Source organism: Rhinolophus sinicus, linkage group LG06, assembly GCF_036562045.2.
Source record: "Rhinolophus sinicus isolate RSC01 linkage group LG06, ASM3656204v1, whole genome shotgun sequence".
NCBI lineage: Eukaryota > Metazoa > Chordata > Mammalia > Chiroptera > Rhinolophidae > Rhinolophus > Rhinolophus sinicus.
The window spans coordinates 138,176,030-138,198,199 of record NC_133756.1 but is presented as its reverse complement, the minus strand read 5'-3'; the positions used below and the strand labels follow the sequence as shown (position 1 = coordinate 138,198,199).

General features: G+C 36.2%; 1 protein-coding gene across 4 annotated transcripts in view; it reads right to left on the bottom strand.

The window, feature by feature from the left end:
* Positions 1-22,170, bottom strand: part of ANO3 (anoctamin 3) — a 331,459-nt gene that overhangs the window by 159,944 nt on the left and 149,345 nt on the right. For 2 of the 4 annotated variants that reach the window (XM_074336148.1, XM_019749177.2), the window contains 2 exons: positions 3,354-3,581; positions 1,703-1,774 (listed from right to left, as the gene is read on the bottom strand). In XM_074336148.1, coding sequence (XP_074192249.1) covers positions 1,703-1,774; positions 3,354-3,581 — 300 coding nt within the window. The remainder of the gene's footprint in view (positions 1-1,702; positions 1,775-3,353; positions 3,582-22,170) is intronic. The other 2 variants (XM_074336149.1, XM_019749178.2) reach the window with 1 other exon arrangement.

Sequence of the window (22,170 nt, the reverse complement as noted above, 5' to 3'; positions counted from 1 at the left end):
TAGGAAATGCTACACCCTATAAGAGAAGGACTCATTTAAACAAGCAGAAAAACTGATCCTTGTAAAATTTAAAAGGCAAAGAAAAAACTTAAGACAGTCATAGATGAGACTAGAGACTAGAGGTACAGTCATGAAATAAGATATCATGCTCTGAAATAGTTATATTCTAAGAACAGAAATAAGTCTTGGAAATTAAGTAGACATATATGATTTTAACACACTCAGATGTAAAGATATTTGGAAGAAAAATTCAGGGTATCTCTTAGAACCAGACAGAAATCAAATCCGTAAGATGGAAGAAAACGTCTAACTTTTAATTGGACTTCCAGAAAGAGGAAAGAAAAAAATAAAAGGGCATAAACAATAGGAAAATTATACGGAAGTAGAAAAGAGGTATGAGATAAACTGAAAGGACATATAATTTCTAGAGCAGGATGAATTAAAACATACTGGTGCATACATACACACTGAAACACATGTTGTTGAGTTCTACACACAAAAACTAAAGATAATAAAAATGTACATAGAGTAAAAATATCAATTACAAAGGAAAAACGATCAGACAACAGTAATGATGGATGCTAGATAACAGTGAATTAGACTCCAAATTTTCAGAAAAATTATTTTTAATTTAGAATTTTATAACCAATCAATTGTATTAGCAAATTGACATCATTTCAGATATACAATAACTTAGAAAGCTTGCTTCTCACAACAACCTTCGGAGGTTGTTGCTTAAGGATCCGCTCTGAAAAAGATGAGAATGAAAACTAACAAAGAGGAATATGATATGTGGGACATTAGAAACTGCAATTATCCAGTAATGCAATGAAAAGTCAGTGGACATCAAGCATTTCTTTAAAACGAAGAATGAGATGAAGGATATAACAATAAAAAACTGAAACATAATGGCAGCATTTAGAAGAAGGGATATTTTTGTTTTCACAAGAAGGAAAAAGAATCAGATAATCTAGGAAAATAAAACTAACAAAAGTTTGCAGTATACAACAATGAAGTAAGTATAATGTTGCATGATTTTGAGTAGTTGATGGAGGATTGGAAAGGGGGATCAATTTGACCTTGATGCTAGAAATATTTAAGAGTGGCACAGAAGTCCTAACAACTTGGAAGTGTAGAAAAGGAAGTGATACTATATGTGAAGAAAGCATTGTTTTCATAGCTGTAATATATATGCCAAGTGAGGAGTCAAGGTATTGTTGAAAAGTGATAGAACATGATATAAAGGTGAAATTATACTTTTTTAAGTAACAAATTTAATAAATTTAAAACAGCAATATAACTATGAAAAATTGAAAGGTTATACAAATGAGCTAAACCATCTAGCACAACAAAAAAGCAACAACAGACAATGCAGGAATTTGATAAATCTAGACATAGTAGTATAAATGTACTTATTCATAGATAATTGAAATAAACCAGCAAAAGACTAACAGCGGCAATTATTAATTTTTTTCAGTTATGATATATTGTTGTCCAAGTCTTCATATATTATTTGAATGTCAAACTACATATAAGATACTTTAATAATTTTTTTAACCTCAGAATATTATACTCTCCCAACAAACATTAAGGAACAAACATGAGTATGTTTTCCAAAAAAATATTATTTCAGGTTTTAAGAAAACAGCTTACCTTTAGAGAGAAAGGGAAAGGAGGAAGGAAATATTAAAAATCAACTCACCTAAGCAAAAATCGCTGAGGTCAGCGAAAGAGCATTTGAGCACAAAGTCTTTACTGTCCTCCTCAGCATTAACTGGGAAAAAAAAAAAAAAAAAAAAAAAAAAAGACACTTTAGATTTGAGAAATAAAAGCATAACAATAGATAGAAAACGACCATGGTAACTGAAATATCAATGATGACCAAGCATAAAGAAATTTTTAAGTTAATGAGTTGAAACGAGTTGTTTAAAATTTCAGTCAGTAAGGGAAAGAAACATTTATACTAATCTTTCTTTTTTTAATTAAAGTTTATTAGGGTGAAAACTGTTAGTAAAATTACATAGGTTTCAAGGATACAATTTTATAATACATTATCTATACATCACATTGTGTGTTCACCACTTAGAGTCAGTTCTCCTTCCATCACCATATATTTGACCCCCTTTACCCCCATCTACCACCCCCTCCCCCCTTACCCTCTGGTAACCACTATACTGTTGTCTGTGTCTATGAGTTTTTGTTTCTTCATTTATTTATCTTGTTCCTTTGTTGTTATCAGTTTTATATACCTCATATCAGTGAAATCATACAGTTCTCTACTTTTTCTGTCAGACTTATTTTGCTTAACATAATAATCTCAAGATCCATCCATGTTGTCCCAAATGGCATTATTTCATCTTTCCTTATGGTAGAATAGTATTCTGTTGTGTGTATATATACTACATCTTCTTTATCCAATCATCTATCGAAGGTCACTTTAGTGGTTTCTGTATCTTGGTCTTTATTTACAGTGGACATCTATACTAATCTTAATACCTTCAACCTCTTGAACAATTAGCCACTCTCCTTATTGGACATGGACGTCAGAGGACTATCTGTAATAGCTAGTGATTTCACAGTATTATTGAAAAGATAATCTTGGTGTTTTCAAGTTATTCAAAGGAAGAAAGAACCCTAAGGAATCATAAGGGAATGAGTTCTCATAAGACATGTGCCTCTTAGAGAGGGGTGGGGAAATAAAAACATACTCCATCCACAGAGTGACAGGGGGCCTGGTTGTATTTTGACTCCTGACTTTTGTAAAAAGAAATTGTCTAAAGCATAATGGTGTGTCTCATATGGGCAGATGTGTGTAGAAGTGTGCCTAAGGGCAGCTACCAAGTCTCTTTAATGTGGCATCCAGTTGGCACCTCCCTATATTTCAGCCCTTGTATTATCAAAGAATTTGGTGTGAAGACTTGGCTGCCAACACTTATCCCACCACATTTTCCTGCAACCAAATCTTCACTGCTCTATTGTCAGTATTATTTAAATTCTTTGGTCTTTGTCTGTTTGGTCTTTGTTAAATTCTTTGGACTTGAGTTTATTATTGATGACACATGTTACTCAATTACTGGTTATAACTTTTCACCAGAAATGGTAATGAGCCAGCGATTCAGGTTAGCTGGTCTGCCTTCACCTAAAAACAGCAAGTGTCAGGTCGAGGTTCGCATGGGGTTGGCTACCTTCAAGGTGAAGCAGATTGAAAACACATCTGGCCAACAAATGGCCTTTCAGCTGATTGGCACGGGGTGCTGTTCTCCTTCCTACACCCGCCTCCATCCTAAAGAGTTGTATAAATGCTAGTGAAATGGATGAGGGAAAGAAACAAGAAATGGCTTGAAAAAACTTACTCTTTTTAAGTTGAACACGACAATGGAGCTCACCTTGCTCTGCTTTGTCAGCGGAGACTGAGGTTAAAGAAGTGGGAGCCTGAGATGCACTGTCAACGGACCGGAAGAGAGACGTGGACTGGCTCAAGCTCTTTGAGCAGGCGTAGTTCTGGGCCAGGCAAGGCAGGGATCTCCGCGACGGTTTTAACGAAGTTTCCTTTGCTATCTCACTCTTGCTCATATTCATTCCTGAAAATCCAAAGTGGTGAGTGTTAGACTAAGAAACAATCAGCAGAAGTCAATACATAACTTTAATGTTGTGATGGATGCTTCTGGAAACTACTCTTCAGAAGCACCACTTAGGGATGTTAATTGAGTTAGTTTTGTTTATATTGTGTCAGGGAAAGCGTTTAGAGATTTTCGTTCTCTAAATCATTCTGAAAAATAAACAGTTCCTCTTCCAATTTGATCTTTTCCCATTTTTAAAGGTTCCATACAAAAGTAACAGATGTTTAAGTTCATTTGGGGAGTTATGAGAACAATGAGTTGGATTGTCTTTGGATAAATCTAACCACTTAGGTTTCCAAGGAGAAAACTAACTAACTAACTAACTAACTAACTAACTAACTAAAACTGATTCATAAATATTCAAATTACTATTACTAAACAGAGCCATCCTTTCTATATTTTAGACTCCCTCAAACACATGCATAATAGATTAATAGTGACCAAGAGGCTGGAAAGAGATAGCATAGTACATTACCACAACTGGCCAAGCAGGGATCAAGTGTAACAGTTCTTCCCTTCCTGCAGAGAAGGCTGGCCTGCTAGAATGCGTCTCTCAGCAGCACTCTGACTCCGTAAGTGGAAGCCCCAGTAACTGTATGCTACAGCAAAGAATGGCCCCACTACCCTGTCCCCATCCGTTGTCATCCCTGATATCAATCTCTGGTCATTCCTCACCCCCGAACTCTAATCCCTAAATATCTCTGCACACTGCTATTTCTGATAGCATCTCCTATGCAGACTGTGTCACTATGTCAAACATCAGAAAACCCATTTAATGTCATCCTCAGGTTTTTCTATGGATACTCTATTTCCCACCATAATCTCACCAAACCCGCACTGCCCAACATCCCCTACCAATGACACTGCTTCTTTTTGCAGCCATCTCCAGTGGAGGCTGTTTTTTACACAACCAAAGACTTTACGTCAACCTGACTTGAGGCGGAGTAGATATCCGCCTTGCTTCTAATCGCCCCTTTCAATTCTTTTTCCCCTCAACTTTACTGAGGAATAATTGACAAGTACAGTTTTATATCTTTAAAGTGTACAACATGATGACTTGATATACAATAGTCCCCTATTATCTGCAGTTTTGCTTTCCACGGTTTGTTTACCTGTGGTCTGAAAATATTAAATGGAAAGTTCTAGAAAGAAACAATTCATAAGTTTTAAATTGCCTGCCATTCTGAGTCGCATGTTGCAATCTCACACATCCCACTGCAGCCTGCCAGGGATGTCAATCATCTCTTTTTTCAGAGAATATGATAGAAAGAGACCTCAGTCACATAACTTTTATTACAGTATGTTGTTATACTTGTTCTATTTTATTACCTATAGTTGTTAATCTCTACTGTGTTTAATTTATAAATTAAACTTTATCATAGGTATGTACATACAGGAAAAACATAGCATATATAGGGTTCAGTACTATTCATAATTTCAGGTACCCACTGGGGGTCTTGGAATGCATCCTCCATGCATTTAGGGGAGACTATTGTACCTATATATTGTGGGAGGATTACCGAGATCAAGATAATTAATATATTCATTGCCTCAGAGAATTAGTGTGTGTGGTAAGAATGATTAAGATCTATTATCAACAACGTTCAAGTATACAATCCCATATTATTAACCACAGTCACCATGCTGTACAGTATGATCCTCAGAAATTATTCCCCTTATAACTAAAAGTTTGTATCCTTACATCGCCCCACCCTTCTATGCCACTACTCTTCCTTGTTGTCACTTTCATTTGTGACTTCCAGGTTATATCCCACCATTTGTGAAAAAAATTAGCTTCTAAGTCACTTCCCCCTTGCTCATTGTCTGCTTAGTACCTATCACTCTCATTCATACCATACGTTTTATTTACTTATTCTGTTCCTGTATACCTCACTAGAATGCAAACTCCTGATGACACTGATTTTTATTCTATTTTGTTTACTGTATTATCTCCAGTGTCTTAAAACAGTACTTGGCTCATGGTAGAGCCTCAAGAAACATATTTAAGGAAAAGATATTTGAATGTGATTTGACTGTCCTCCCCTACAGTGCTGTGCACTCCTTAAGGGCAGGTTTAGGTCATAACTTCTTTATCACTACGGCCCACTGCCAATGCCTGGCACATAGAATGTTGTGGCTTTCAGAGAATGTTGGTGGAATGAATATTTGGTTATGACTCTTAGCTCATTCAATAACCTCAGTGTCTTCAGTACATCTATAAACAGGCCTTTATAGGCCCATTTGCAAAAAACAAAGGAACTAGTTTAGGTCACTATATGATTTTCAAATAACTTACCACTGCAAGGTGTTTTTCAGAAAAAATGGTTGTAACATTTCCTCATTTCACTTTCCCTTGGTGGAAGATAACTTTTACAAAGCTGCTTGATCCTGAGAAAGGTTTCTCAGTGACACCTACGTTGAGCAGTTGATATGTATAATGTCTGTATGATGTGAATAAAACCAGGGACTCCCCTCACTTCAGTGGTGGTTTGGACTTCATGCCACATAGGACACAGAGACTTCTGAGTGCCTATTACATGTCAGGCTTTGGGCTTGGTGAATTTATTTATTCCTTTTGGGGAATATTTCTTTATTTTATACAAGTAAATGCATCAATACACTCCATTGTAAAGGTTTTAAATTACGGAGCTAAACATAATAAAAAAGAAAAACTTCACTTTTGCTCTGATTCCCAAATTCTAATCCCTTCCATAAATGAAACAAATGCTGTCACTTTACTGCTCTTTATCTACATATTTCTACACATAAGTATTTCCACAAAATAGTTTTCTTACACAAATGGGATTACCCAGTATGTCACATTAGACATTTGCCCATTTAATATGTTTTAAATATTTTTCTCTTTCAGTCCATACAGATCTATGTATTACAGTCTTTTTAAACTACTGCACTATTCCACAGTATGAATCAACCATAATTAATTTGCTCATTCCCTTGTAAATGGACATTTAAGTACTTTTCAGTATTTCACTTTAAAAATACTACTACTCTTATTCTGGGATATGCCTTTTCTTGCATATTCTAGCATTTTTGCATATTTTTTTTTGACACATTGAGTATGTCTCCAAAAGGAAATATTCAGATGTACAACTGCTGGTAAGAAAGGTATCAATATTTTTCATTTGGGTAAATAATGCCAAACTTCCCTTCCTAAAAGCTTTATCTTTCCATACTTCTCAAAATAGTACAAGATGGAATCCATTTACTGATGTCTTCACCAGCTCTAGATAGTATCAACTGTTTTAATACTGAACAATAAATAAATAAATAAAACAAACAAAACACAAAAAAGAGTTTAACTTTCATAACATAGATTGAGCATATTTTCATATATTTCTTAGACAATTAAGTTTCTTTGCTCATGTTGGGCTTTTTCTTATTACTGTATAGTAGGTAGGTGCGTGTGTGTGTGTGTGTGTTTGTGTGTTTATATATAGTATTGTGAATATACAGTATATGTAATATATGTGTGGGTTTATTTCATTTAATTTTCCAACAATCTTACAAGACAGGTATTGTTATTTCTATTAGCTATGGAGAAACTGAGAGTGAGAGAGAAGTCACATGTCGTAAATCACACTGATAGGTAAGCAGAAAGGGGATTTATAGTCCAAGCACTTTCTAGTGTTAAAACCACCACATTATAAATTAGTTTGAAAGTCCTGAACAGCATCCACTCTCCTAGAAATTCACAAACGCTAGAAGATAAAGAACACTTAGCAAAGTCCATACCAGTGGAGGCTAAAACACGGAAGGAACATGGCTGAAGACACATCAGCTCCTATCACCTTTCCTACTTACCTGCCTATATGCAGGTCCTCTACATTAAATTTTGAATGTAGTGATTGAAAAGTGAAAAGGATAATGCAAATGCATCAGTACAGACAGCATTTAATTAATGAAACTTTTGCCCTGCACTTACTTGTCTTAATTTTATTGTGCAGACAGTAGAATCTTGGTCATAGTAGGTGTGGGCAAGGGGTGAAGACAGAGGAAAGGTATATTTTCAGTAATTATAATATTTATTATAAGCAAAAAACAAATACATTATACTCATGTTGTTCTGGTCAATGATGTTTAGCTACTTGATTTTACAATCAGTTCATGAATTAACTCAAAAATTTCTAAGGCGCTCTTCAAATGCATCAAGTCCTATAAAGACAAGCAAAGATACCAATGCATTCATTGCTTTTTAAGACAAATGGGACTCTTGAAAAGAATAAGACAATTTTCAAAGTAAGTTCTATAGAAATAAAACATGGTTGAATAGAAGAAATTCAAATAAATCTAGGAGTGAAGATATAATCTTTTGTTTTATAAAAATAGGTATTTGTTTATTTTCCACATTAATTCTCAGCGTGCAAATAAAATGAGAACCAGAAAGGGATGCAAGGAAGAATTTTGAACTGACTGGAAGAATAACACACTGTCTCTTAGCTTTCTGGGACTCTGTAATGACAAGAAAATACTGTTTTGAAGAGGAATTCCCCAAGATCCACTTAAATAATACTGAAATCCTACCAAAACACTATACAATCCCCTTTAATTAAGACCAACTAGCACTTTCTATATTATATCCAAGGATTAGCATAGGACAAATCTATTCTAGTAAGTTTTTATGCCTATGAATCTTTTCATGTGGTCTGATACTTACTTTTATTTAAGAAACACTAATACAGAATATTAAATGGTAAGTTTTCTATTTCTGGCTCCTGGTTCAGAATAGCCTTTTACTCTAGTGGAACATATGAGTAAAATAATAAATAATCTATTTTTTATTTTTTTGGTGTGGGGAGGGAAGGTGCACAGATGGAAAACAGTGATAGTTGATGGTAAAGATGTTGAACTGAGGACCTGGGCCCCTGAAAAAATGGCCTCGACAGAAACTCTGTAATAATACCATTCACGTCAATCTATAATCCCAGCAAGTAGCTTCCAAAAGTAGTAACTTCTACATTTCCCTTTCTTAAAATATTCAAACACGAGTGCAGGTTTCAACTGTTCTTTGGGTGAAAGATGACTATTGAATTGGTAGATATTATTTTATAAGCCAATATGGGGTGAGGCTAACTTAATTATGCTCACCAATGCTGTCAGTGTTTATTGTTATTTGATTTATTTCTGTATTCACCTAGTCATTCCACAGATATTAATTAGGGCTTTGCTCTCTACAGGCACTCTGCTGACCTGGGTAAAGAGTGGTGAGAAAAGTAGATGTGTAATTCCTGCCCTCATGGGACATCCAGTCATTGACCAACACAGACATTGACCAAACAAAGAAATATGCATATACATATAAATTGTCTGAAATGCTATTACAACACAGGCACTGTTATACAACGGAGAATAATACAGGGGACCTCCTTTAAGAAGTGGTCAGGGATATTTACTCTGAAGAGGTGACATGCAAAGCCAAAAAAATTAAAAGGAACCTAACATACAGAAAGGTGTTTATGTCTTGTTTGTGTTGTTGTTTATATGTGTGCATGTATTGGGGGGTGTTTTTGAACAAAGATAATAACATGTGTGAAAGCCATGAGGTAGGAATACTTCAATGTATTTACAGACCTGAAAAAAATAAAAATTTGTTTGTGTTGTAGTAAGTGAGAGGAAGAGGTATGGAGGGTCTGTTGTTGCAGTCCAGGTGGGGGATACATACTAGCTACCATTCCTTGGGGAGTTGTTTATATATATAAATGTTTATTTGTTCTTTATTTTCTACAAATTTATCTATCTACAACCTTTTTTTTGAATAATTGCATTTGCCAAAATTCAGGAAATATTTGTAAACAATGCCCACCTCAAATGGGAAATGAAACAGGGAGCGCTTAAGAAATTTACTTCCTCAAGATCATGAATCTAGCAACTGGCAGAACTGAATATTAAAGCTATAGCTACTGGATTCCAAAGCCTATGATCTTTCCAGAAAGCTCCATGGCTTCTCATGAACCCCAATCCCGGATGGTTTGTTACCATGGTTTGATTTGCTATAAATACCACACAAATTTTAAGCAGAGTACTCTGAATGTGGAAACCACAGAGCTAAAGCAAATCTCAGGACCTCTAATAATTCTACCGCTTTAATCATAGTGAACTGTGGAATATATTTTGATGAAAAATAAACATGTGCTGCTTGGTACGTATCAACAGGAAATGTCTACCCACCATCTATCAACTTGTATTTCTTCTATTTCAAACTGCTCTATAAAATAACAGATATTAATAATATATAATCGGCTATGAGTTATGCGTGTAACTGACAAATGTGTGTAACTGACAAAATAAGCATCAATTAATGTTTTTAAGACTGATTTTTATTCATTCAGTTTTCATCATTTATTTAACAATTGCAAATGATTCTTGAGTTCGTTTTCTGAGTCAGGCTTTAACTGTGTTGGGCATAAAATGGTGCCCACTCACGGGAGAAGCAGACACATAAAAGCAGATGTTTATATTAGAAACCAGTATAAAAATATACATAGGCCATTAGAAAACCACCCAAGAGGAACTTCTAATCCAGATGGTGGTACCAGTGAAGTCTCGTTTGTGAAGGTCATTTGAGATCTTTTCGGCATATTCCTTCTCCTACATTTTTATTTTATTTCTAATTCTTGGGTTTAACACATTATCTTCAAAGGACTATGTACATAAAGTAAGAAGGCCTGTAGAAAACTCTCCATGTACACATCATTGCTGAAAATATTTGTCAAATGAAACGCTTAAAAAAATTGAAACAAGGGGCAGCCGGTTAGCTCAGTTGGTTAGAGCGCGATGCTCTTAACAAGGTTGCCGGTTCGATCCCCACATGGGCCACTGTGAGCTGTGCCCTCCACAACTGGATTGAAATAACTACTTGACTTGGAGCTGATGGGTCCTGGAAAAACACACTTCATATAAATAAAAGTTAAAAAAAAATTGAAACAAGAATATTGAAGACAAAACAAATGTCCTTCCCATTGCTCTGCATTTTCTTTCCCCTGTGTTTAATGCAGGACTTTCTCATGTCCTGAACTATTGTTTCCAAAGATATTATATAGACCATCTTTGCTAGTAAGCAACATAATCTAAACCGAATGGCATCCTAATGTTCTAAAGAGGACAAAGCTTCTGTGCAAAGTTCCATATCAAATGCCATCACATTCTGCGGCATGACTCGCAGAATCTGTTCTTTGCCTGGCGTGATTGACATCAACTACCCCCACAGCATATTAAGGCCTTTTATCTTCTACGTTTCAAAGTTCCATTTCTTTTGTTGTATGACTTTACCTGGCATCCTTATGGTATCCTTACATGTTATTTGATTGCTACTCGTTTAAAGCTAATAAGTAGGAAAGAGACCACAGTAACATGTCAGTTTTGGTGAGGGTATGCTGCTCTCGAGTTCAAGGATAAACCTGCAGAACTGCAGAAAACGTGTCATTTCCTATATTTAGAACAGATTTTTCTAAAGCAACAATTAGTAGCACTTCCAACTGTTCTAAGAGCACTTCATAAATGATCCCATATTTAAAAGGATTTAATGAAATGACAGTTTCACTTGGGTATACACAGAGATCCAAGAGATGTAATTGCAAAAAGATACTGTCTAGAAATGCATTCACATAAGATATCAGACATCAAAAGACGAAACTTTGCTATTCAGATACTTTTAACTCAGTGGGCTTTGACCTGATGTGGAGTTTTAACTGGAAAAATAGATCCTTAGAAATCTTCAAAAAGAAAATTAGAGTTAAAAAAAAAAAAATGGTTGCTAGTTCTCAGTGCAAAATGCACATTTTTCAAGATCACTCTTTTTGTAAAATTTCTCTTCCAGAAAACTAACTCATCCTAATGACTCATGTGAAAGACAAACAAACAAAAAAAAAGTATTTTTTTAATAGAATGAACTTTAAAAATTCTACCAAGTAATCAGTTAGAAGAATTTTGGAATATTTATAGTGAAACAACATGATATTGTTACCTGATGGATTTTACACTATGTCCAAAAGAGGAAAATTTTAAAAATAACAAATATATGTCTCTACCTCTTGTTACAGTCTCAAGAAGAATTCTGTGGTTTAGTATGACTTAATACCTTCCTCAGAAGTATTTTAGAACTGATGGGTTGAGGATAGGTGGTGTCTCAGGATGTCACTTAATTTTATAAAATCCAAACACTCTTTTCTATATTAGTGGATATAATCAAAGCATATTTATCTAAATAATAAGCATTGGGGGGGGAGCATATATGGACACAGAATTTTCTTATTTTCTTCCATGTCAAAATCCCTGTAGCTCTGTCTTCTTCAAAGGAACATTTCTGATCTGTTGTTTGAGTGTGCCCTTTTTGGCGGAAGTTATCACTAATGATAAAAACACGCTTTATTCAGTGCCTGCAAGGCTCCAGGTGCATCCTGTATTATCATGAATAATTCTCAGAATAGTCTTGTTAGGATTTGTCATCCTCACTTTACATATGAGAATCCCGAGACAAAGAGGACACAAGTGACTTGTCTCAATTCCCACATGTGGGAAGTGTTGGAGGCTGAAATCATCCAGGTCCATTTGAATTTCCTGGGTCTCAACTACATTATTTGTCTTAACTCAAGAAGTGCTTACAAATCTTCAAAATTCTATGATCACATTATTTGCCTAGTTCCACAGCATTATTGGAACTTATTTACTAAACAGAAATAAGAGCATTCAAATAATATCTAAACGACAACAAAAAAGTGCTTTAAAACATATGAAGAAAAATAGAATATTTATCAAGAATATGGTTAGAGTATCTACAGCAAGGCCACTTGTTATGTAAAATGGAAGTCAATAAGAAATTAATTGCCTACCTATACAAAATCAATGCTGAGAACTTCTATCATTATATGAAAGCTGAACACAGTAAGAAAATTAAGAAGAATTCGTTTAATTCATTTAAAGATGAATGTCAAAAACCTCAAACGGGTTTCATCACCTAATTTTCTTTTAAAAGCTGTATGAATATAACTGTTCTAACCTTGTCACTACAGAATGAATAATGTATATAAAATCGACAGACTGACATTATAGAAAAGAATGCTTACAAAATCACTCACATGCAGAAACTTAATGCCCGGTTCAAAGACAGACAAAAAGAGAACACGTGCCTGACATTATTTTGCTGGTTTTCAAGGAATCACTGGTCCTTGATAGGTTTGCTTCCAAAGTGCCACATACAAGAACAAAGAAATGCTCTAGAATTTTCTTTTCTATTCCTTGAAAGGAAAACGGACTGATGGATAAGGAAGTGCTACCTTTTGCAGTGGGGACAATGAAAAAGCAAAGAAATGCAAAGTAACACAGATTCAAAAGACAGGAGCCCACTAGCTAGCTGTTTTCTCTCTTTTAGCAGAAGCCGTGGCCATAATTCCTGATTCCGATATGCTTTTTCAATAAAGGTCACTTTCTTTCTTTTTAGCTCACTGACTGGAGTGAGCTAAAGAGGTAGCAGTAAGGCAAACAGATGGCCCTGGAATTGTTACAGGCCACAAACGCAGTTCAGGGAATAGCCCTGAAGCTCTCAAGGCGGCATCTTCAGTTAGGTTTGACAATGGCTTTTGTGGACTATAGACTATTATGTAATGAACAGGTTTGCATGGGACTCTCATTTCACAACGGAATATGGTCTCCTGAAATTCCTAGCGGGTCTAGTATATGGTCTTTTTCCATGTGCCAATCGGTACAATAGCCTTAGGGCATAAATGGAATCGGAAAAATCTCCCTGTATTTCTAGATATCAATGTTGTAGAAGGTCATTATTGTTCTAGAAGCTGGGGGCGCTTTTTGAGATTCACAAGCCAGAATATTCTACATGTGTGCCTTACGATGGGCATGGCGAGAGCACTCTTCCTCATACTGCAGTCCCACGGCAGCTATGAGCTATGTTTACTCAGCAGTGCTGAATCCGTCTTTGGTACGACACTACCCATGGTGCTCATAAAAACAGCAGGAGGAAATAAAGAAAACTGGTTCGATCACACATATTTGTGAATTGTTATCCTATCATCCCTAAGTGCCTTTTCCATAGGTACTTCACTGAAAAAATTACTTCAATTTTGTTTTGTAACTAGAGATAATAACTGGATAGTCTGTGTGGTGTTTTTAAAAGCCAAAAATAATGACCGGAGTAGTATATCAATAGCAATATTGTTTCATTACACTGCGGTTATAAGAGATTCTTTAAATTACCTGTTAAAATATATATATACTCAAGAGTATTACATATCATTTTTATGATTTGGTTGAGTTATCAAACAAATCCTTTTATGACTTTTCTGTTTTTAGTCAACATTATTATAATAATGATTACATTCACTAAAGGCTTTCATATGTCAGATGCTATGTTAAGCCATTTTCATACACTATTTCTGATCGCATAATATGTGTCATTATCCTTATTAACAGGAGGCTGAAACTATATGCTCAGATGGCCTAACTAAATTGCTTGAGGTCATACAAATAGTTGAGCTGACATTCAATTCCAAATTTGTATTTCTCCAAATTCTGTGATATTTTCACAGTAGCTCTCATCTTTCTATAAATATCAACACATTTTAAATTGTAATTTAAGGAATGATTAGTATATAACTTGGAAACATTTGTTGTTGAGATCATATTAAATTCACAGACCCATGACTGATTTATGTCATTCATTTTCAAATTAATACATCTCCAATTTTCAGGATCGACCTCACACATTGGGAAGTGTCCACTTCCCTGGCCTTATATTAAAAAGTTACAAGGATAGTAGAAGATGTGGGGTTATAACATTTCATCTTAAAATTTGTGGAGGAGGAAGGACAAGTCCAGATGTACCTTTCAAATACAAAGATGTGTCAAAACAGACAGACAATTAATTGCCCCTATAATATAGAATACACACAGTTACAAATAATGAAGAATAAGGGAAAACAAAATTAGGTGGGTGTTTCTTGGACTGAGCAAATTAACAGAAATGATAAGAAGGGCATGAGATGAACACAGAGTATTTGATAAATGTAGACAAACAAGCTAGCATGTGACTTGGAGAGCTTACTGGATAAAAGTTTGTGAACATATTCTTGGGTGTTTGGACTTGAGTAATTAAAAACCAGTACTGGGTGAAATGCAAGATTATATTAACATGATCAATTTATTTTTAAAAATCTGCAATAACTTCCTTTACATAAGGTCTACTTCTATATATCCTAATATTCACATTATGATTGGCCTATCTCTAAAAGTAATAATTAGTTTGCCTTGAGTTAAATATTGGAAATAGTGGAAATGATAAGCACTTTCCTCACATAGGCAAATTTCTCCTGTTTAGCTAATCTAATTAGTCTTAACATTTTTTTTTTTTTACAATCAATGTCTCTTTATTTGCACTACAACGATTCATTCACGTCAGTCTTCCCTCTTAGACTATAAGCTACTTGCCATCAAGATCTGCAACTAAGTTATCTTTATATCTTCCAAACCACAGATACCATGCTCTGCATATTTTGCAGAGCGAACAAATGACTGAATGAAAGAATGAAATATTTCACTTCTGAGCTGCATCTCAGTTGGTTTTCCATGTGAGAAGTTTTACAGTGGATGCCACTGTTTTCATCATATTTGAGAATTTTCTCTTTTTTCTACTCTGGAAAATTATTATAATTTAAGCCAATTGATGTATCCTAGAACCAGACAAACCCTCTGTCTGAGATTCAGAAATCTCATGTCCCAGGACAGAAAGACAAAAGAGCTTCTGGAAGACAGTGGCATCCTGAGCACACAGGTACCCATCTTCCAAACAACAGACACTTCTATTGATACTGCTCTAACGCTAGACTCTGCAGTCCTGCCTAGGTTATGCCATTATGTACTTTAAAACTGCCAGTGGCTCCCCCCAGATCAGGCTGTCCTACATTCAGATGTTTCAGCTATTAAGAACTTCCCTTTGACAAAAATAAAAAGGACCAGATGGATTAATGGATGGATGGATGAAAAAGAAGGACCAGATGGATGGATGGATGGATGATGGATGGAAGGATGAATGATGAATGATGGATGTATAAATGGAATTCCTGGTAATTGGAAAGTGGATCTTATTCACCTTTGTACTTCTGCTGGCCACCATTGTGCTTTGACATCAGGATACACTTAATCAATACTTGCTGAATGAATTAAAAAAAAAAAAGAAGATAACTTATTTTTGTAGAGCAGACATCTACCTTCCTACGGTTCCCAGCACTGGTCCTTGTTCTGCCCTTCCGAAAAAAAAACAAAAACAACAACAACAATGTTTGCAGTATTTCTCTGATATGAAAGCTCTTCAGATACCTGCAGACAGCTATCACTTCCTCTTTAAATTCTTTCTTTTCTAAACTAAAGATTTTGTTTCTACAACTGGTGTTTGGGATGTTGCCAAAGCACATCATCTCCCTTCAATCCCTATAAAGGTGACCATTTTGGACTCATTTCAAAATCATCAATTAATCTGTATTCAACTCCACTGTGTTATATTCTGCCCACTTCACCAGCTCTTGACATCACAAAGGAAGGCAATTACTTCCAGTCACTTAGGACATAGGTTCTGATCCCACCTCAATTAAAGGAGGTTTTTCCTCACTTATGTCTTCATCACATATAGGCATGTATCTCCATTGCAATTACATGATTATCCCCGTAATCATTTGATTCTTGACTGCACAGCTGCTCTGTGGGAAAGCCCCAGAAAGCAGGAGCTCCGGCTCGTTCACAGCTACGCAGAGAAACTACCACGGACGCCACCACAATCCTTGGCACATAACAGGCACTCAACAAGTTTACTCGGCAAATACTGAATAAGCATTTGTTCAGTGAATATTGAAGGATACTTAAATACTGAATCCTACCCCATTAAGCTTTATTTACACTTACAAACGTCAAAAGCATTTTTTTTCTTTATAATTTATCCTTGGAATTCATGAAATATAGAATGTGACAGGGGCAAGAAAAAGAACTCTGGATCGGGATGTTTACAACCATACAGACAATTACTATGGCGTCAATCACTGTTACTGAGACACAGTCACTTAATTACTCAACCACATTAACCATCAGCCATATGGTTGCTTTGTCTCTAAGGGTATCATGCCATCATCCTGATTACTACATCATTTTGCTAGAAGCCAAGGGAGGACAACACATCACCTAAATTGCCATCTTACTCATACAAATTTTTATATCCCTGCCAAGGCACGACCAGAGACAAGATAATCAGATGGAAATAATCTGCCGTGGGAAAAGTAGATGATATTCCTTGCTTTCATGATAGTTTTTACCTAGAGGGAAATGTCATGTTATTTCACGACATATATCTCAGTACTTAACATTTACAACATACATATAGAGCAAATCTAACGTACTGGCACGATTCATGTAACTATTGCACCTCCAATGTGAGGTCACTAAAGTATATAGAGTAGATATGGGGAGTCAAGGTCCAGTGTTAGATCCTGAGGTAAGGAATTTCATGAGCATTCTTCAAGGCTATGTCATCTAACTCCAGCTCCAAAACATCTCCTTTCCTTTATTTTCCAAGAAAAACAGGTGCCTAATACATTTCATTTCAGTGCTTCCATGCTGTTGAACTATATGCCGAATATAGTGTCAGCTCAAGGAAAAAATGACAAGTTCGATAAAAGGGAGTCCTGAAGTGTGTAAGCACTTACACTTACGCGAGTGTGAGAAGTGTTAAGGTAGGGGGAGTACTCAAAGCCTTTGCAGCATAAGAGAGGGAGTTTAGGGCAGAAAGGTCTTCCAGAGTAAGTGATTTCTAAGCTGTACTTGAAGAACAAGTAGGAATTAGCCAGATAAGGTGGGAAAGGGGAGATTTCCAGAGAGAAATAACATAGCATAGAGACATCTGGAGGTGAGGGAATAGTTCGGTAGTACTGGAAAATAAAGCAGGAAGTGATGCAGAGGGGGCAGGGGACCACTGCAAGCTTTAAGGTGCAGCGTGACACAGTCTAATTCATCTTCTCAGTGTGGAGAACAGATGTGAGTAGGATGGAATTAAAGTCATGGCAACAAGTGAATAGGCTGCTTTGGTTACCCACAGGAGAACAGACAGTGGCCTGAAAACTACTGCTGTGGCTGTGGCACTAGAGAAAAGAGAGAAGAGAGAAAAGAGAAGTTTAGAAAGTTAAAATTCACAGGTCACGGGCTTTGATTGAAAATATTCATTTCATACTACATATAAAGGAACATTCTGTCAACACTAGAATATATTCAAACAGCATATATAAAAAAGCAGATAAATAAATAGCTGGCATTAGTTCCCAGTCGGAAGAACAACCATAGTAGGAGGAAAATAGCATCATCTGAGTTGAACGAAGGGATGATTCACGTCCTAGGCACGGCAGCAGGAGATTTCATCACACTAATATCGCTGCTAATGTCACCAATTTAAAACTTATAAACTGTTTATATCTAGAATTTACCATGTAGCATTTTAGGACCATGCATGATTGACCACGGGTAACTGAAACCATGGACAGCAACAGCATGGATAAGGGGGTCTACTGGATAGGTTTTCAAAGGAATCGTTTTCTGGCACAGAATAAAAATGGACACTTTGGAGTCTTATAGAGTTGGAAAACTATTTCCCATTTCACACTAAAGTTGTTGGGAGGTGAACTCACCAAGCAGAAAATTTAGCAGGAAAGTGGGCAAAATATAGGAGAATGTGGTTAAGAGGGAAAAGTCTGATGTTACATAAGATCACAAAGTATCTGACTGTTGCCATTAGTGCATTGGATTGACAGAAACAAATGACCAGTTACATACTAAATTCGAATGATATTCATGCGAAAGAAGCCTGACATCTGTTTTTAAAGAAATCTAATTGTTCAGCCCTTTAGGTCATCTTTGTATCCCTGAATTTAGACACCAGGAACTCAATTACTAACCGTATGCTTTCCCTCCTTAATAACAAAAATCACATTTTCTTTAACTGTTTAATACATACATATACAGGCATATTTGTGCATGGCATATGTGTGTAATCCATATTGGCCTGGAATTCTTTGTTCACCGCAATATATCATATTCCCTGACAAAAACCCATACTAAAGAAAGGAAAATATTAAAGACAAACTATAGAGTAAAAAGAAGCATGCCAAATAACAGATGCACTAAGTGTATGTTTGAAATTGTCAAATATGTATATCTTTGGTCAAGGACCAGAAGGTGATATGCAAAATAAATTCATTAAAATTTCTTACAAGTGATTTTCACTTCAAAATGGTTTTCAGCCTTGTTTTATATTTTCAAAACAACAACAATAACAACAACAACAACAAATTTCAGAGTTGTTCAGAGTGATCTGTTCCTTTTGTATGCTATGACTTTTCTCATGGCCTGTACACATGAGACTTGCCTTATGTCTGTGTTGGCATATGTGATCAGTTGAGTGCTTCCTCAGAATTAAGATTTGATTATGAAAATGCCCCAGCAATCCACTGTAAACTCATAATCAGTAACAGACAGAAACTACTTGCATATTAACGTTTCCTCAAATGTTTGGGTTAATGCCCCAGATTAGGAGCACAAAGGCAAAATATTCTCTGCTTTGCCGAATCACTATTTGTAGGAACACAGACCTTACCACAAGGGTGTCACTGTGGCAATACAGATAAAGGTAATAAAGATCAAGGAATATCTTCCTGAAGTTAGTCAATGTGTGGTTAGCAGAACTGTATGAATATTTTATGCCTTTGTATTTTATCTTGTATTTATAATACTGTGTATTTTATCATGAGTTTAGCCTTTGCAAACTGTAGAATGTAAACAATTTAAATCCAGAAGCCAATATAGTATATCTCCAGGAAGGAGATCGTATGTGTGTGTGTGTGTGTGTGTGTGTGTGTGTGTGTGTGTGTGTGTGTGTGTGTGTACTTTCCAGGAAGGCAGCTCGCTGATCCTGTGAAGAGGATAAACACAAAAGGAGAGGAGGAGGAAAATGCCTTTCTTTCCAGTGTGGTAAGGGAGGGGCAGGATAAAATGGGTCAGGTTAAACCCGTTAAAATTGGTGTGCTTGGGGTGATGGGGTGAGGGGAGAATGGGGAAGAAGGACAGAGTCCAAAAATTAGCCAAAGCAAAGGGCTCCATTGAAAAATGAATGAGGAAAAAAAAGGAACTACACTGAGAGTTTGATACCTCTAGAAAATCTTAACACTTTACATCTACTTCATGTAAATACAGAAGGTGCCCTCCAAAATGTATACACATTTTAAGAAAGGAAAACCGTATTAAATGTGTAATACTCAATATATACCGATAACAAAAGATGAATACAAGTCACGTTTGACTTCTGCAATTACAAGAGGTGTTCAAAGTGGCTACCATCAGCATCTAGACACTTCTAATTACAGCGAACTACTGCTCGAGCAATGTTGACCAAAGTGTCCACTTGTATACATTTTTTGGCACCCTGTGTATAAATGTCACCCTGAACCCTAAATACTTTTATCTCATTTGCAATTGAAGAGCCAATGTTCCCTGAGGAAATAATTTGCCCAAATTAAAAGTGCCTGGTAAATGGTGAAGCCTGTACTTGACCTCCATTTGCATATGAGACGTGGGCTCTTGACCACAACCAGTAATGGAGGCTTCTTTGGAAGACAAAAGCCAGTGCAAGTGTTAAGATGTGCTGTGGCACATGGGGTGGAGAGAACATGATGAAATGGCGCAGACCACTGAGTTCTGGAAGTCATGCTGTGGACGGACTTTGTGTAAGAGAGATGCCTGCAGCCTGGCAAATGAAAGGGACTGCGGTTTTAGAAAGATCATTCTGCTGAGAGCCTCTATCACTTTGTTCCTTCTGGTCCTGTTTTCAAATGCAAATGGCCCCTAAGAAAAGTAATACCTCCAGTTCTTAAGACTTGAGTACAAAAGGACTCATTGAAACTCAGAGAAAGAGACTGGTGAATGGAAGTAGGTAAAATTGCGTTGGAGGAGAGCAAAAAGTGAGTTTGGACATAATTTTATCTCCCCAGATTTTGAGTTTTCCCAGATAACAAAGTGTCTGTATTGGACAAATTCTGAGCTGGGGGAAATGTACAAATACCTTATATGTTCAAGTGTATGATTTCACTCTTAATTCACTTGCCTGGAATGGCCTGTCCCCTTCCGATGCCCCAGCACCTACCCAAATTCTAGTCATCTTTCTGGACTAAGATTCAAAGTCACCACATTCATAAAACTGGTCCTGCCCCTTAGTTCACTTCAATTTCTCTGGCACTTTGGTTATCTGTGTTCCTCTCTCTCATCTTTCCTTCCAATGGCTGGTGAATGGATACCACCAGGGGACACAAATCTCATGATAGTCTCACGAATGGCATCCCTGGGGTATTGCAGGGCACATCCTGTCCTGCTCCAGGAGGAAGCCCTACAGCTACCAGACAGTGAAAGCACCGCTTAGGTTTCATTCATGCCTTACACGGTTACTTTCATTTAGTCCTAATAATACTTATCTATACAGCAGTACACCATATGCTCTTGTTTGAAAACCAAATTAAAATTATAAAATATCTTCGATATACAAAAGAAACAGTATAATTCAGTGAACATCCACAAAGTAAAATGTTGTATTTGACAAATATTAACATTTTGTTAAATTTGCTGTGGGTCATGCTTTTTTAAATCATAAAACATTGCCCCTACATATGGAATTTACCTTTTACCTCTTTCCAGGCTTTCCTTCCATTCCTCTCTAAAGGGAACACTATACTCACAGGGGTGTTTTGAAACTTCATAGAGTCCGTTCCCCTTGATTATATGCTAGTGGAGAGTTCCTTATTTTCCAGCAAAAATTTATTCTAGATTGCTTTAAAAATGACTTACATTATTTGGCTTCCCCCTAAACTTAGTGTGCCCAGAACCCTGAATGGAGCATGATTCTGGGTACACTGTCCCTTTAATAGACTAAGTCAGGGCTGCCCCCTGGCACTGCACTATGGTATTTTCAGAGCGCTCTTTTCCTAAATATTTATTGAGCTTTGCAGATTTTCGTTACAAGTTTCTTCTGTGATACAATTTTGCTGTACAGCACCTTTTATTTTCAAGGGCTTTTTTCCACTCATTCTTATATAACAGCTGAGAAAAACTGAAGAGAACAGGTTTTCTTCACCATTTTAGAACAGAAACAAACCAAGGAATAGAGAATGTAAGAGACAGGCTGAGGGTGTTACAATCCACAAGGGAATGAACAGAGGAAACATCTTAACATTTTACAACTGTGTCTTCATCTCTTCTCAAAACTTACACAGAACACAGTGACATTCTTTCCAAGATGCTTTCTTTTTTGTATCAGAGAACTTCAGGTCCCACTGTTATGAAACAACTTTCTGAGAGCAATCTTGAGAACCTTTGCTATTTCAGTGTTTTCTTTTTGTTGTTTTTTGTTGTTGTTGTTGTGTTTTTTTTCAATTACAGATATCTTTTGTTTGAAGAAAAGGGAACAGGAGGTAAAAAAGAAATTATATGATATCAGATGAAAACTTCT